This window comes from Dreissena polymorpha, chromosome 1 (assembly GCF_020536995.1).
Source record: "Dreissena polymorpha isolate Duluth1 chromosome 1, UMN_Dpol_1.0, whole genome shotgun sequence".
Lineage (NCBI taxonomy): Eukaryota > Metazoa > Mollusca > Bivalvia > Myida > Dreissenidae > Dreissena > Dreissena polymorpha.
Window position 1 is genome coordinate 139,157,422 of NC_068355.1, and position 18,503 is coordinate 139,175,924.

Consider the following 18,503-nt stretch of genomic DNA (forward strand, 5'->3'; position numbering starts at 1 on the left):
TGCAAATCTGCATATAAAACTTTTTACACCTAACAATAATAGTTACAGTGGTTGCTTTGTGGATTATTATGCCACTTAACACAACAACCAACATTCAACTAGCTTATTTACACTTGCACTTGGTCTTGAAGCTGAGTTCATGCTCTAATCTTCTTCCTATGGCACAATTAAACAAAGTCTTGTAACTGATCTCTTCAAAACTGATTGTCCAATACGAACACTGACAGTGCGAACATGACCATCAGCTCCTGTGAAAATCTCCACTATTCTACCGAGCGGCCATTGACCTCTAGGCTGCTCAGGATCGACAACAAGAACAACGTCTCCTATACGAAAGTCTCTGTATTGTTGAAACCACTTCTTTCTGCCAGCAAGCATTGGCAGAAACTCTCGCAACCAAAGTTTCCAGAAGTGTTTCACGAGTTCTAGTATACGCCTCCAGCGTTTAATTGGACTCTAATCTGTGTGGTTAACTGAGCCTCCAACTTGTCCAAACAGGAAATGGTTTGGAGTCAGCGGTGTGCAATCATCAACATTTGCGGACAGGTACCTTAGTGGACGAGAATTTATCAAACTTTCAGCACCAGTACAAGCTGTAATGAGCTCTTCATTAGATATATCAGATATATCAGTTGATATCAAGATTGCTGATATTGCTGATATTGCTCGTTTTGCTGATTTAATAATTATTTCATGTACGCCACCCCAGTGTTACGCCGCAGGAGGGTTGAAAAACCACTGTATTCCTCGGTTAGCAGCACTTTCTTTGATTTTGTCTTTGTCTACATTCTGCACTAGTTCTCATAGGTCTTTATCTGCCCTGACAAAGTTAGTACCATTGTCAGAATACACTGAAACTGGTAAACCTCTCCTATTCACCATTCTGTAGAATGCATTCAAGAATGCGTTTGTGTCGAGACCAAAGGCTATTTCTAGGTGCACTGCCCGTGTTGATAAGCATGTAAATAGACAGAGGTATCTCTTTGTTCGTCTTGTTCCCCTTCCCTGGATTGTAATGTACGGACCACCAAAGTCTACTGCGACATTACTAAATGCACGCATGGTAACTTTTGTTCTCACTTTAGGTAAAGGTGCCATGATTTGATCCTTTGGATGGCCTTTCCTTCGTTTGCATTCGGAACACTTGTTTTCCCAGTTTCTTATTTGTTCTCTAGCAGCTGCAATCCAGTATTTCACTGACAGATTAGAGAGTGTTTGATTTGTTCCGCTATGATTGTTCTGATCATGGGCATCTTTCAAAATTAACTCTGTAACTGGACTCTTTCTGGGTAGTAAACAGGATATTTAGTGTCATATGGAAGAAATTCAGAGTACTTTAATCTAGTGTCACTTCTCATCACCCATTCGGTGTCTAATCTTGGATTCAGTTTGATCAGTTTGCTGGAAATTCCTACTTTCTGATTCTTACTAAGTTTATCATACTCTTCTACAAAATATCTTCTCTGTGTCTCTTTGATCATTTCATTCTTGCTTTCTTCAATTTCAACTACATTCAATTGCCCACGGACTCGATCTTCTTTCTTCATTTTGCAGTTTTCAAGAAATCGAATGACCCATGCTCGAATTCTTACAAGTTTCGTCCAATTTGAATATCTTTTCGGGCTAAGTATCCACTCTTCTTGTGACACTAAAAATGTACGCAAATGTGTTTGTGCTGTGTTTCGCATCTCAAATTTTCCATCATTACCCACAACAATTTTGCTCTTTGGCCATTCGTTTTCACTTTCCTTTAGGAAGCTGGGGCCTTCCCACCAATTGTTCGCAACAGCAAGACTGTTAACAGGTAAACCTCTTGACACATAGTCTGCTGGGTTTTCGTTTGTTGGAACATATCTCCATTGACTTGGATTTGTTACTCTGTGAATTTCACCAATTCTGTTTGCAACAAATGTTTTGAATTGTCTGCTGTTATTTCGTATCCAATATATGCCATTCATGCTGTCCGACCATAATGTTACTTGTTTGATTTCTATTTCAAGAGTTTTGCAAATCCTTGATGTAAGTTTTAAACCAAGTGTTTCTGCAAGTAGTTCAAGTCTTGGGATACTAGTAGATTCTATGGGAGCAACACGACCTTTTGCAGCTACAAAGCGTACAGTCACATCCTCTTTTTCATACTCACATCTCAAATATGTAACTGCTCCATATGCAATTGATGACGCATCTACAAATGTATGAATTGACATTGACTTCATTCGTGTTTCATTATTTTCGTTTTTGAGACAACGTGAAATCTTGATCTTATCTAAATGTTTAAGCTCTTCGAACCACTTTTCAAAATTCAACTTCTCTGCTTCTCTCACGTTTTCATCCCAGTCAACCCCACTTAACCAGATGTCTTGCATGATTTGTTTCCCTCGCACTACATATGGCGCTTAAAAACCTAAAGGATCAAATATCCTACAAACAGTCTTTAATACATTTCTCTTTGTGATTTCATCTGGCATGGTCATTTCGTCACCGACTTTGAATATAAATTCATCATGTTTTGCTTGCCAGGATATTCCCAAGAGCTTTAGTTGTTGGCAGATTTCCTTTTCCTAAATCTATTTCTGCTGCTCTATCTTCTTCTGGTATTGTTTCTAACACTTTTAGTGAATTTGAAATCCACTTTCTAACATGCATATCAGCTTTCTGCCACAGCTCTCTCAATTGACTACATAGTTCTATTCCCTCTGTCACATTTTTCGTAGAATCCATGCTATCGTCCATGTAAGTAGACTTCAGAATTGTATCAGCCGCCATCGGATATATGTCAGCATGCAGCACAGCATTATGTTGAGATACATCCTGGGCTAGATATGGTGATGAGTTAACTCCAAACACTAAACGTGTGAATTCAAATGTTTCGATGGGGCTTTCTGGTGATTCTCTCCATATGAATCTTTAGTATTTTTCATCCTCACTTGCCAGGCCAACTTTCAAATACATCTCCGCTATATCACAAACAATTGCGATCTGATTTCTTCTGAACCTTAGCAACACATCAAACAGTTCTCTTTGCAATTTTGGATCCCTGTACTATGGTACTCATTCAAACATGTGCCTTCATGTTGGGATGATGCATCAAACACAATGCGAACTTTTGTTGTTTCTTTTTCTGGCCTAACTACAGAAAATGTGACAAAAAACATCCTTTTTCATTGTCTTTTCTTTAACTTTTTTCATAAAGCCTTTCTCTTCATATTTCCTTATAATATCACTATACTCCCGCTTAAATTCAGGAGATTTTTTCAATTTTTTCTCAGTGCCATATAGTCTGTTTACAGCACTACTATAGTTGTCATGTAATGTCTCTTCATCTGATTTCCATGGCAATGGAACTATGTATCTATTGTCTTTGTGTTCAATACTGTTTTCTATTTTTAACCTGCACTTTCTTGTCTTCTAGTGACATTTGGTTACACTCCGTATCACTTTCAACTTCCCAAAACTGTTTCAATGAAGTCTCCAAGGTATTATTAGCATGGAACACAAACATGCTAGTGCTATTATGATTATTCTCTCCATTTATTGGTGTCAATCTAGCCACGGGTTCACCATCACCACCTACTATCTCACCAAGTGAACTATGAAAGTGCGCATAGTCAAGACATATCAGTAAATATATCTTCTTCTTTCTACCAGTACTTGGGAATGGTTTGTCTTTAAGATGTGGCCACTGCTCTTTCATTATTTGCCAATTCACTGTTTGAAGTTTCCCAGTAACATTTTGTGTTGTTTTTGCTTCCATTGAAAGCTCAAATTTTCTATTTAAGCTCTGGAGTTTGAACATAACATTCCTAGTGCTGAATCTATCTGATTTTCCATTCATCACACTAACTTCTATGGTTTTTCTTTCACCTTGGAGTTGTTATTCACATGCAACATCTTCATTTAGATAAGACGTTGTACTCCCGTCATCTAACAATGCATTGATGACTAATTCACGATTGCCTGCTGATACTACTACCGGAATGGTTCTCAGAGCAATACTTGATCTATTATATACTATATGTCTTCGAGACATCTTCTTTTGGTACTGGGTGGAATGCTTAAGCATTAACATTCAACTCTATGTAATAGTATGTTGTCAGTCTTTGTGCAACTATTTATTCCACACTGTCCCTTTAATCTACATTCTTTCCCCACTATGACTACCTTTAAGGCATCTGAAGCAAAGTCCAGCATCTTTTGCTTGTTTCCATCGTTCTTCTACATGCATAGCCTTGAATTTCATGCATTCCCATGCATTGTGATTTTCTCTGCAAATTTGACATTTAACAGATTGTTTTTGCCTTGCGTCTGTTTTTAGGAAGAAGGTCTTTTGGGGTTTCATTCATTTTCTTGGTGTTTCAAACCATAAATAGTCTCATTTGCATGGACTGCATATTCCGTCTCTTCATTCACAAACGTTTTCAATGTTTCAACAGAGTCTGGTTACGATTTGTCATGGAGTGTTCTCATATAGCGTGTTAACATGGTTAGTGGAAGTTTCTTTAACAAACGGTGGTATAATGATCCTCCTTTAAGATCATGAAGATGGTTTACTTCCTTAAGTTAATTACTGCAATGTCAAGTAAATCAGCGAATTTTTCTTCTTTAAGTGATTCATTCTTTAACGGCTGGAAATTCTCTAACTCATCTAAGAATAGGTTCACTACTCTTTTGGTACCAACATATTTCCTGTCAAGCCTTTCCTTTGCAGCATTATATGTCCATTCGAATGTCCCAGATTTTCAATCGAATGTAGCGCTTCGCCACCTAGGTACTGACGTAATTGCAGAGGTTTGTACTGTGGGGTACTTGGCGATTCGTCAATACATGCTTGAAAAGCTGCCTTCAATGCAGGGTACTTTATCTTGTCACCAGTGAACACGGGAATCTTTACTCTTTGAAGTTGTTTCCACACGTCCTTGCTTAAAGCGGGTATATACCATTTTGTCAAATATTAATGAATTTATATAAACTGTGTAAAAAAACTTATTTTATATATATTTCAATATAAATTAAAATAAAAGTTAAGAAGAACATGTGTCGAAAAATGCGAAATAAGCCAGATATTTAATTCTGAAATTGAAAACGGCTGTACAGCCGAATTTGCCAGCATGTATACCATACATGTACGATGTGCATCTAAACTTACGAGGGGTGTTCCAGAAGTTCGTGGATTTTCGCTATAACTATTATTTGGTAACATAAATGGACAAACAAATAGCATGTTAAGAATATTTCGTCCTTTCCAAATCTACTCTCCAAATATCATGCCAGAAAGTTTTAAAATAAAAAAATGGCGTTAGGCAAGGTTGTCCTCTATCATCGTCACTGTTTGTAACATGTATCGAAATACTGTCTAAATATATTGAAAACGACCAGAATATTAAGGGTATTGTTGTGAATAATGTAGAAATGAAACAGTCGCTCTTCGCAGACGATGCAACCTTTTTCAACAAAGGTGCACAAAATTCTTTTGAAAATTTGGTCAATGCAATAACACAATTCGGTCATACTTCTGGATTAAACCTTACCGATTCAAAATCAACAGTTTTAAGAGTAGGGCTATTAAATGATACTACAATCCGGTTTTGCAATGATCCCACATTTATTCGGACATCAGAATCTGCAAACACTCTTGGGTTATCCTTTTATAATTGTAAAATAAAAAATATGTCCATGAACTTAGAACCTTAATTATGTGCATTCAGTAATTGTCTTAAACAATAGCACCACAGAAAATTGAGCCTTAGTTGGGAAAATTACAGTAATAAAAACATTCGCCTTACCAAAACTTGTATATCCATTCACTGTATAAACGAATCCTCATTAACACACAATACACAAAATAACTAAGGAAATATTTAACTTCTTATGGAGCGGTAAACCCGACAAAATAAAACGCAGCAAAATAATAATGAATTATGCAAATGGAGGCCTGAAATTAACAGACATTGAAATGTTCCTAAATTCTATATAGGGATCATGGGTTAAACGACTTCTTACAGAAAATAATAGTATGTGGAAGTGTTTGTATGATACAATTCCTACAAAAATTCGGAGGAGGACAGCTATTTGAATCAAATTTACAAACACATGATATCAAACGTATATGTAAAGACAACGAATTTCTAAAAAACATAATTCAAGGATGGAATACGTGTGAAAACTGCTATAAACATAACTTCAGCAAACATATTATATGGAATAATAGTAAAATAAAAATTGAAAATAAAACTTTGTACTGGAAAGATTGGCACGACAAAGGAATCCGTGTTTTTTGATAAGTTAATTGACTTTCGCGTGAAGAAATTGTATAGCTTTACTGATTTCAAATATATCTATAATTCATCGGACAATGACTTTCTTAGATACAATCGTCTTATAAATAACATACCTAAAGATATATTGGAACTTGTATACGAACGTTTTTTAACAGGATCAAGGAAAAAATCATTATTAGATATAATCAAAACATCGTACCAACCAACTAAATATTTATATAATCTTCAGCTGTCTGAAATAAACAATACAAATTCGAATGTGATAAATAGATGGCAAAATATTTTTCAAAATAAAGAGTTAAATTGGGCCAAGATAAACACGGTAGTGTTCAAAACTTTTACGGATACAAATTTAAGATGCTTCCAATATAATTTATTATGCGGCTAACTGCTACGAATAAATATCTTTTTCGGTGCAAACTGACGAGCTCTTACTTATGTGATATATGCAATGAAAACGATGAAAATATTGAAAACTTGTTTTGGGAGTGCCGGGTAGCAAAACATTTATGGAACAGATTAGATGAGTAGATGTATGATAAAGGCATTTTATTACATGTTAACTACGAATTAATTTGTTTTGGTCAGATGGAATATAATAAAAACATACAAACTATTAATTTCACCATTGATTTAATGAAATATTATATATTTAAATTGAAAAGAATGCACCAACCTCCTGATTTCAAAAATTTCCTTACATTCCTTAAATAACGCTTAGATATAGAACAAGAAATAGCCCTATAAAACGATAATCTCGATCAATTTGATACAACTTATCAGAGATTACTTGACGATCAGGTGTGAGCTTCAAGCTTCCTTTTTTATATTTCTATCTTACTTTTACTTTTTTGTTGTTTTCTTTTAATATTGCAAAAAACATTCATAATTACCCATGGTTAAACCACAATTATCACTTATTTCCATGCAGAATAGGTATATTTTGAAGATAATATATTTAAAAAAAACAACAATATTCCATTGAACGTGCATATACACCAATTAATTGCATTGTTATCTTCTTGAAGGAAAAAATGTTTACAATGTATGTACATGTATAATTTTGCTTTTTGGTGATATTAAACAAAAAGAAAAGAGTACGCTGCATGTCTTGTTAACTAAACATCGTCCAAGCGTCCAGTAATGAAAGACAATCATTTGCAGATGGTAATCAGGCGGCAAAGTTAACGTGTACGCGATGTGATGTATTATAACACGGTTGTATATTGCAATTGCTTGCACATCATTTGTTCACTTGTGTCAATGTATTATCCGAAGTTCCTCCTTTCTTAATAATTACATTTGCTGATAAGACGCCTTTACATTCCTTTATCACCAAATCGAAACGATATAAAGTGATATGAAAATAGGAAGTTAAAAGATCGAATAAAAAAACACAAGTTCCGATGCATAGGACTCTCAACGAACATAACGTACTATGCTTAATTTAAATTAGTTTTTCTGTTGTCATTTTTAATGCAACTTGGATCGGTGAGTTGTTTCCTTCTTTTTATATTTTCTTACATTTTCTTTCCGTTGTATGGTTCATAATACAAAATTCGAGACAAAAAGTTTCAATTTAATTATTAAAATATTAATATTATGTGTTTTAATATATTTTCTTAAAAAAGAACACTTTCAGTTTTTGTTCAATATCATAGTTACACTGTGTGTATACGTGTTTTTAATTAGCAGTTCAATTATCGTTTAGATAATCGGTTTCCAAATATACAAATGCAAAGATGTAAAATATATAATATATTCTATTATGCAAATTTTTACCAAAACTAATGTCGGAGGGTTTGCCCTACCGGCTATTCACGTTTGTTTCAAATACAAGTAACATATTTCCGTGTAAAGAGATCTTTAATCCTTGACAAAACGTGACGCTTTTAAGACAATGATAAATATGTATTCATGCGTTCGAATGATTTCATTTAATTTTGAGTGTGATATGTTCAGTTAACTGCTTCGAGATATGCAGTTGTACGGGAAATACTACACATACTGCACTGCAGACACATACTGTTGTCATGACAACACGGAATCCTGGTAAGAAATTAATTGTTCAGTTAAATGATAAACGGATGAGCATAGCCAATAATTAGTTCTTAAGTTATTGTATTAAACAGAAATAATGGCCCTGGCAGAGCTTCTTGTTGACGGAATAAAACTTTAGTGTACTTATTATTACAAAATGGCAGGATGACATGTTGTTCTATAGTAAACAAAATGTTCTCGTGCTGAATAGATGTATTTATGCTCTTATACAAATGTAAGAATGATTGATGGTCTTTATATTTCCATTATATAAGAATGTTATATCGTACTTATGCTAACCAAATATCAGAATGTTATATCGTACTAATGCTTACCAAATATCAGAATTTTATATCGTACCAATGCTTACCAAATATCAGAATGCTATATATTTTAAATCAAAAATTATTCCTTGTAGAAGTTCAAATTGATGTATAGTAACATAGCTGAAAAGATGTAATAATATTGAAATGTATGAATTAGTCAGAAGGCTATATTATATTAAGCCATTAACATATAATATTTAAATAATTATTCTATATTAAACAAATAAGCCTCGTTCTTGGAAATCTTGGCTTTATGCATGGGCATTAAGTGTCCTACCAAGTTAGCCTGTGAAGTCCGTACAGGCTAATCCGTGACGACACATTTTGCCTTGAAAAAGTTTGGTTTCGAAGAGACATTATTTAAATTAAATATTCAATATAAGTGGAAAGTGTCGGTCCTGATTAATCTTCGCGGACTGTGCGAACATGAATTAAACAATATGAGTCGTGTTCTGAGAAAACTGGGCATAATGTATGTGCGTTAAGTGTTGTTCCAGATTAGTCGCACAGGCTAATCAGGGACGACACTTTCCGCTTTTATGACTTTTTTCTTTTAAATGAAGTCTTTTCTTAGCAAACATCAAATTTAGGCGGAAAGTAACGTCCCTGATTAGCCTGTGCGGACTGCACAGGCTAATCTGGGACGACACTTTACGTACATGCATTATGCCCAGTTTTCTCAGAACGCGACTCATATCTTCCCAGAACGAGGCTGAAATGTATGAACAGACAACCATGCTATTTGCCAAAACCTTACACTATATTATACAACAAAAATGTTTACTCAATGATTACATATCATTATAAAATATCCCGTACATGTACGCGATTATCGATGTTAATTTTCGAAATTCAGTTAAAACGAATGAAGCTGCTGGCCTAACAAGATAACATACTGTATTCGATATCACTTACGTAATGCAGGTTGCAATGGTTGATATTTTTGTTTTGTGCCAAATATCTAGTTTGTTGGGTATTAATTTTGATTATTAAAAATATCTTATCTGTAAACCCGATCAATATTGCTTTGCATGAAATGTTAACTGGTATTCTTCGGTAAAGCCTACTTCGTACTATACGGGACCGTTTAAAGATTTCAAGACATGCATCCCGTCAGGGACAAGTCGACCCTAAAACAATACGACGAATATTACTAGTTTTAAGGTCAGCGGCAGACCTAAGAAGTGATTATTGAAATCTACTGTAAATTTCTATAGACATCCGAAGCAAGCGTTATATGGCAATTAAATTGCCTTAAATGGTAATTAAGACCATTCATTTAATACATTTCTACAGAACAAAGATAATCAAAAACGTTTGCTTTCAAAGTTATACCAATGGATATTTTCACTGAAAAGGGAGACCACTTGCATAGCTCTTTTTAAATATATTATCCCTTGCTGTGGAAAATATGTTTCATTCTTACTTCGAATGCCAGGATATACACTCTATTTATTAAGTTATATATTTTTAGACATATTTGTCATTCTGTTACTCGAAAACAAACCTATTCGCTCAATACCGTTGCAGCAATAGATTGTCTGTTGCTCAAATCATCGGAATCGTGTGCGGGGTAGTTGCCTTCATTGTCAAAGGTGTGCTCTGCGTGTGCGGGGTAGTTGCCTTCATTGTCAAAGGTGTGCTCTGCGTGTGCGGGGTGTTGCCTTCATTGTCAAAGGTGTGCTCTGCGTGTGCGGGGTAGTTGCCTTCATTGTCAAAGGTGTGCTCTGCGTGTGCGGGGTAGTTGCCTTCATTGTCAAAGGTGTGCTCTGCGTGTGTTGCTGCATAAGCAAATATAGGGCCAGGGCTGAGATGATGAGACAGCCAAAACAAGGTAATGATCTGTATGAATTGACAGAGGAAATCATTCAACCAAGTTAGCAATCAAACAATTAAGCTTAATAAGTAAATACATGCGCGATAACTAAATCTTAACAACAATAGGTGCTGATATATATTGTTCGAAATCTAACTATTTGTTCATTTACAAATGATTTGTTTTAAATTTTATCAAAATTGAAATAAAGTGTGTTGTTTTCAAGCCTTATAAAACATTACACAAACATTGCATTGGGATTTCAAACTAACAGATGAGGTCATATTGATAACTTACACTTACTAACACATACTGCTATTTTAATCAAACAGTTTCCTTTTGAAGCTAATGTAATATACATAACGACTACGGGGCAGACGCCGACGGGATATTCCACTCCGCCGAGCTACAGTCACACGCAATACGGCTGGCAGTCGCCATACCCGGCGTACAATCATGGCCAGGCAACGACTGCTAAGTGCTAACCCCACTTCACTGGATAAGACATCGGAACAAAAGTATTGACAGGATCGGGATAAACATTTATGTTTGTATAATGAAGAATATTGCCGATATAATCACTTGCTGAAGCTTTGCATTTACCAACGTAGGCACATATACATATGATTTATAAGAAAGGAACCTTTGATCCGACAATGCATCGTCTATGAAATGTTTTTCTTACTTGCACATACTTGATTAAACTTTGCTGCTCATTGTGAGTGTTTTAAATAGAACTTCACTCGTTGCGACTTATAAAGGATTTGCGATACTTTGATTGTATGAATTTTTGTTCTAAATGCATTCAATTTCTATTCATCGTTATATTACATTTTGATTTCGCTTCATACAAGATCAGGTATATACAATTTATTATGCAACATACTGCTGATTACAATAGATAATTTAATATAAACGTGTATAAATACATGTAAATTGTTAATGAAAGTATAGAACTTTTTTTATAATAAATTATTCTTTTTTTGTATTTTATTTCATATGCTTTTCATTTCGTCTGCGATATGCTGTTAAGTTCATTATTTGATTTATATTCACAGATGTGCCATTGTGAAATTATACTTTACTTTTTGACATGCCTTGTCCATTTGCGTGATTAGGAATAATTTCAAACTCGTTTTATCAATGCAGATTGTCTACATGTTTGTATCGAATATATATAATATAAGTTGCATGACACACATACGATAACCATACGCATGCCTATCCATATAGTACATTTACACTCAACTTCGATTGTCTTAGGATTGAAGATCGGAAATGTATAAAATGTATTCGTATCTAATATGTGTTAAAGTTGCATAACACAAGTACCATAACCAGACGTTTTTCAAGCCATATAAAAACCTTTACACACCACTTAAATTTTACAAAGATTCACGATCGAGAAGTATTAACCATTTTGGTATCGCTCATACATTTATCACACGTATATCGAGCAATATATCATCATCATCATTGTCGTCATCATTACCGCCATCAACATCATCACCAACGTTGTCGTCGTCGTTATTAAACATTTCTGCATTAGCTATAACTTTAAACGTGAAAGGAAGCAAGATCTAGTATTACCAAGTTGCACTTTAACAAAATTACAAGCCCCACTCACACACCCATTGACGGCTCTATTTTTAACAGACCTCGACCTTGAACTCGGGTTCAATACTATAAGAGCAAATGTTTTTACAAAGTTTCATGAAGATTGTTTTTTTTGCAAAATGTAACTTTCAAAGTATAAGTTAGCTTGTTTTAATATATTACCCAGTGACCTAGCTTTTGACCTTATGTGCTCAGTTTTGAACGCGGAAGATACGTCATCGATATAATTTTCTGACCACGTTTCAAGAAGATTGGACGATAAAACTAGAGTGTTAACGTTGAACATGTTGACAATGGACGATTGAAATATGCGATTCACACAAGCTTCCGATATGCATGTTGTGCTTAGGTGAGCTAAAATGACTTTAATACCTTAACTTTAATTATTGTACTAGTTTAAGGCCAGCATTTTTTTATTTGTTTCACGGGAAATTTTTCAAACAAATTGAGTCGGGGGGAATAAATAAAAATTAAAAATAAATCATGAAAAGTGAGCAGTCTACCAAAAAAATAAAAATAAAACTGTCTATACAGATTTTTTTTTATTTATGAAAATTTAAAATTAAGCCAATTTAACCTTATGCATACTTGCATTAACCTTTAAGTGTGTTATATATCTTATTACACTGTTGTAGAAGCTTTTTATAAGAAAAGTAAACATATTTGTATATATATTTATATGTAAAAGCACCTTTCGCATGTATTATACTATATTGCTTTAATAGAGACCATTAACCACGCCAGGTGTGTAGTGTATTATAGTGATCGTTAAACTTTTGTTGAGTGTTAATCATATGTATGTTTATAACAAATATAGCATACATTTGACTTAAATAAAAAAGAATTGAACACTTTTTTTAATTGTTTAATAGCTTTAAATAACAACTAACTTTGTAAATTTCATCCATGGGTGGAATATGCACACTAAAACATACTATTTAATATCCAACAGACTTGCTTTATATCATGATAATTTGTATCAATCATGAGAAAAAATGAGCCACATAACAGGACATTGGACCTTAGGGCGATTGCGACCATTTTGGCTCCAAAATAGCAGACTGATCAGGATCCAAACTGTTCAACATAATTGTCATTCAGTCAGTACTTCTTAAGATGTTAAGCGAACACTTTGGATCCTGATCAGACTGCGCTTGAATTGATCTTGATCCAAACTGTGTGTAGTGAAAGTTCTAGTACATAAAATGTGAATATTCTATTTAAGAAACCGTGAGTTACAGACTTATAAAAACATGCGCTGCATTTCATTTTATATTCAGAGAGAGTTGTAGTGTTTATATATGTAAAGTGAACACAAGAGGCATGACTACAATATTTGGTGTGTAACATCGTTATTAAGTTCTCTTTGAAGTTTGTGCAAATCATGCAGAAAATTTGCCCTCCCTAGGGGTTACTGTTACATTGGCTTCACATTAGCCCCAACACAATATTGAGGTAAAAGACACAATAAACCTAGAAACCTAGATTTATTTCATTGAACATTTTCTTAAGTCGAAAGCCGTATAAAGAATTAAATAACACATGTAGCAAGGATTTAAATTGTTCTAGTAGAACGACTCTGCTGACTGTATATAACTGCAAGATTAATTATATATAGAACACAACTTTTGAACTATGTAATTGTATATTTTAAAATAGTATTTTATTTTTTAAAAATCGTAAAAGACTCACAGTATTGGCAAAATAAAATGGTGTAAACTGTTGCACATGATATTTTGTTATTCTCTTATTCACAGTTTAAGTTCAAATGAAAATTTCTATGGAATGTGTTGTCTGTATTATTTTAAGGAGAAACAGCAATAACATGTTTTGGATATATAATAAACAGAGAGAGCTATATAAATGTGAAGATAATAATAACCCTTAAAACAAATACATAGAGCCGATTGAGCACCAGGGCCCTTGCTACACTTTGGGGAATTGGGACCGGGGCCCTTAGAAGGGGGAATTTCACGTCGTTTTCGGCGAAAAGGGGAATTTTTCCAGATCTTGTCACCAATCATTCAACACTTAATATTGCTCTATTTTAATGTGATTTACATAAATATACATTTAATCAAAGGTTAATAGCAAGATACCAGCTGGCAACATAGGTATAAAAGTAAAAAAATAAATAATTGTTTTTGAGGGGGGAATCTTTAGGTGTAATAGGGGAAAAAAGTATACTATTTTAAGGTGGGAATGGGGCCGAATTTTGGCCCCAAAAACGGCAAAACGAGGGCCCTGAGCACATTTATCAACAGAGCCTGAGGTGTGATAAATTTATTTGAATTCCTTGCAGTACAAATCTTGCAGTATGAAAACATTATTTACAGTTGACAGAACATCATATTTCGGCTAAATAATAACTCTTTTTTGAAAAATAATGTCAAGAAAAATAAATAAAACTTTCTTGTGACTTTGACGGACATACGAACATCGGGACCCAATGTTATTTTCTTCAGAAGCTGTGTTGCATACTTTTTTTTCTAAATAAAGAATATACAATGTATATAGATGGGTGGGGAAATGGGATTATTGATGCAAGTACCTGTGGTTCAGTCCTCATGTTCATTATAAAGAAACGTAAAGTAGTACTTCTTGGACATTTTTGGGATGTTGATTTTTATCTATAAAAAATATTACAGGATATGCATTTTAATAAATACGCATATTTATTAAACCTACCCAAAACTTTTTAACACACCGAAAGTTATCGATGGTGACACCACTGCATCATCTGCAAAAACTCATTATTATTTTGAATTTCGTATAACATAATATGGGCATGATGTCAACAATGGTGTTCTGAAGATTATCTTTTCTAATTGAAATTGTGTCTGCTCCGATCTTTAATTAATTTGATTTTAAAATATGCTACATTTGTCTCGTTGATGTTAATGTCCGCCATTTCGGAAATGCAATATGAAAATCATTTGTTAAATACTCACCGATTGGCTAATAGCGTGTGGTATTGGCTGCAACAGCCAATGAAAATCGCTGAAGCTTTACAAGTCGAATTGGCACAACGAAACAACCCGTATTATAAACAAATTTTGAACAACACTTTCGGCAATCTGCGCAATTTTTTTTCTAGTTTTGGATAAAATACTAGGTCGGCGGACGGAATGAAAATAAAAAACGAAAGTTACTTTTATTTTTGATTGTATTTGTCGAAAAATATGGTCGGTCGCTCCCGTAAAACAGATAATAAAAAAATGCTGACCTAAAGTTTGCATAATGGCATAACATATGTTTAATTATACTTAAACCGGGTATCTGTTGGGGCAAAAAACTAACGCGCTACCACTGAACCACTCAGACGGGCATTTGAAAATATACTTTTGTTTTATGCGTTTTTCCAAATTGTGGATGAACAGCGTTATCAGCGCTTTTTTTATTTACCGATTTCAATTGGCATCTCGCCTGGACGATGATCAGTCCTTCCACTTAATCACGTGGCAAAGCGGTTAGAAAACCGAAAGTGACTTCTTTGCCTATAGATTACGCGATATTCCGTATGATTTTTATTAACTATTTCCACCACCTATTATGGCCTTTAACACTTGTAAAAAGTTGTGTGCGTCATTATTTCTTATGCAATTGCAAAAACCTTATTAGTTTATAAAGATTATTAGCTATCTATAACGGGTATGTCAGGTACTTTGAACACTCTCTTCAACACTTGCGCGCTAACCGAAGTCTTACCGGTTACTTCGTGTAATGGTGGCTCTAGTTATAAATTAACACATCTACACTTGTATTTACCCATGCTTTTTACGAAAATATCAACGAAACATTTTTTCCACACGTTTTTGACACGAAATAGCGCTTTATAATTGGGTTTTCGGTTAAGTTTTACACGCTTTCTGACGCCGAGCGGTTTCCGAAATCCGCCATGCTATTATGTATAAAAGTGATAATATACATATCAAACATTGATTATGGGACTTTAATCAATCATATAATTATAATTGAAAGTGAAAAACAACAAAATCAGTTTGGTAATTTTCTGACATAAATTAGCTTCAATCATATAATTATAATTGAAAGTGAAAAACAACAAAATCAGTTTGGTAATTTTCTGACATAAGTTAGCTAACAGTGCCAGACGCTAGCGCGTTAACCGACTTCCCCCAAGTTAATGCTTGAGTTATCAGTAATAAATATCTGTTTTAGGATAGCATTTATCGATATATTATTATTAAAATTGTAACGTTAAGTTGTTTTAATTTGTTTCCGATGCAAAAAAAACACACGATTAATGAGAGGGGATCCGTAACGCAAAGTTGGATATTTTTCAAACTAAGTATTGTTAGTGTTACTTTTTCAATGAAAGAGCTAATGATAGTTCGCGATATACATTCAATCGGAAATAAGCCGATAAACAGATAACCATCGAACAGTGAACTCCGTGTCGTGTTTTTATTTACATATAGCATGATCAATCTTTTGAATTGTTTTCGGCTTGAAATGTTCTGAATGAAAAGGTATAGTAATGAAAGTCTTCACATGCAAATTTTTATCTTGCATTATTTTTAGTTGTTAGCGTAGCGAACAGCTTATGTCATTGCCGAAAATTTCAAGTCAGTTTGCCGTTATCTACGGAAAGCCTACTACCCGCCACATCTACCGTGAGTTGTGTAATTTATGCAAGAGGTTTGAGTTCTTCAACTATATTCATTTACAAATGGTAACATTATGTAAATATCGTGTTAAATGGAATATTTTTGAACAGGAGCTTATATAGAAAAGAATCAGTAAACAATGTTTGTAATATACGTTTCGCGGAAGAGATGGTTGATGAATGATTAAAATAGTCCACTATCTGCTGCGTCTTAATGACGTAGTACAGGTCATTCATAATCTGAGGAAATTAATAGATTCAGGAAAACAACGCAATAGTATAAAGCTACGCTTGTTTATATTCTCAATTTATAAAACGTTGAACATGAGCTCAACAATAACTTCAAGGATTGCCGTTCATCTACGGAAAGCCTACTACCCGTCCACATCTGCCGTGAGTTGTGTAATTTATGCAAGAGGTTTGAGTTCTTCAACTATATTCATTTACAAATGGAAACATTATGTGAATATCGTGTTAAATGTAATATTTTTGAACGGAGCTTATATAGAAAAGATTCAGTATACAATGTTTGTAATATACGTGTCGTGGAAGAGATGGTTTAGTGAATGATTAAAATAGTCCACTATCTGCTGCGTCTTAATGACGTCGTACAGGTCATTCATAATCTGAGGCTATTAATAGATTCGGGAAAACAACGCAGTAGTATAAGGTTACATTTGTTTATATTCTCAATTTATAAAACGTTGAACATGAGTTCAACAATATCTTCAGGGATACGATAAGACAAAAACAAAACTGCTTCATAATCGCTAAAACCGAATATAAAAAACAACTAAATATTGCAAGAAATATTATTTTAAAAGGTAGTCGGCGTAAATGCTGACTTTGAATTAAAGTTTGCAATTTACGTTTCTAAATAAATAAATTAAAAACAAAAGTTTAACTATTGTGGGTTTGTTTTCACTTGTTAGTCGCATATTCACCGCATGAAATTTGTGTTATTATTGTCAAACCACACATTAGTGTAAGTAGATAGAAATTATACTACGGAAGTGCACATCATATTGTGTGCTCACATGCCTTATTATGATTATATTTATGCACTATTGAAATATATCGTATGTTAATATTTGATTAAAACGCAGTTTTCTCACGACACATTTAAATCACACTTTCATAGCCGCGTCATGCGAAAATAGGTCTTATGCGTTTCGGCCAGCGTCTCTTAAACCAAACATTTGCATTTGCGCAGTCTGGTCAGAGGCGATGCTCTTCGCTATAAAATCACTCAATCTCAATGTGTTATGGTCTAATTATGTATCTCCTGACCAGACTGACAGATGAGCAGGCTGAGTGGGCTATATATATGATTGTCGCATATGGAATAAGACCCATTTTCGCATGACGAGGGTCATTGAAAATCTCATTGCGAACTGTCAATGGCACATTTGAGCACAATGCTTTTCGATACTTAATTGAATTCAAAATAGCAAAATTGTAAATAAGAGCAGCCTATCCAGGCGTTCAGTAACGATATCAGACGTGCTGACCGAGTACGGCAAACATTTGTGGTTGGATAATCAAACGATTTTCCTCTTATCGTGACACTACACTATTTCGGTAATGTTTATTTTCTCATCTTGAAAGCAAAACTGTGTTTATCGATCGTCAATTATATATTTCCCGGACGATTTAGTGAACGAGTACTGACCCTGAAATTCTGCGAGATGGATTTTAACGTGTAATAAGTATTGTAGCTTGGCCATAATTTGTGTCGTTTGAACATAAAGAGAGCAGTCCGGAATTCCTTACACTGAACAGTGCTAAATCTTTTTCGC

At 34.2% G+C, this 18,503-nt stretch overlaps 2 protein-coding genes across 2 annotated transcripts; one reads left to right on the forward strand and one right to left on the reverse strand.

Annotated features, from left to right (window-relative positions):
* Window positions 1–1,262: 1,262 nt before the first annotated feature.
* On the reverse strand, window positions 1,263–2,366 carry LOC127854949 (uncharacterized). Its single transcript, XM_052390176.1, has one exon. It carries the CDS (start codon window positions 2,364–2,366, stop codon window positions 1,263–1,265), a length of 1,104 nt encoding a protein of 367 aa, XP_052246136.1.
* A 5,268-nt stretch (window positions 2,367–7,634) lies between these two features.
* LOC127867267 (uncharacterized) lies at window positions 7,635–12,527 on the forward strand. The gene is made up of 5 exons (XM_052408308.1): window positions 7,635–7,769; window positions 8,241–8,330; window positions 10,175–10,239; window positions 10,407–10,478; window positions 10,806–12,527. The coding sequence occupies exons 2-5, from the start codon at window positions 8,257–8,259 to the stop codon at window positions 10,943–10,945; spliced, it is 351 nt and encodes a 116-aa protein (XP_052264268.1). The 5' UTR covers window positions 7,635–7,769; window positions 8,241–8,256; the 3' UTR covers window positions 10,946–12,527.
* Window positions 12,528–18,503: the final 5,976 nt, after the last annotated feature.

Excerpts from the sequence above, each read along its gene's own strand:
- LOC127854949 (XM_052390176.1), bottom strand. The coding sequence starts at position 2,366 with ATGCAAGACATCTGGTTAAGTGGGGTTGACTGGGATGAAAACGTGAGA.
- LOC127867267 (XM_052408308.1), top strand. The coding sequence starts at position 8,257 with ATGCAGTTGTACGGGAAATACTACACATACTGCACTGCAGACACATAC. Across the intron at positions 10,240-10,406 it reads AGTTGCCTTCATTGTCAAAG|GTGTGCTCTGCGTGTGTTGC; the intron begins GTGTGCTCTGCG and ends TCATTGTCAAAG. Across the intron at positions 10,479-10,805 it reads GATGAGACAGCCAAAACAAG|CTAATGTAATATACATAACG; the intron begins GTAATGATCTGT and ends TTCCTTTTGAAG.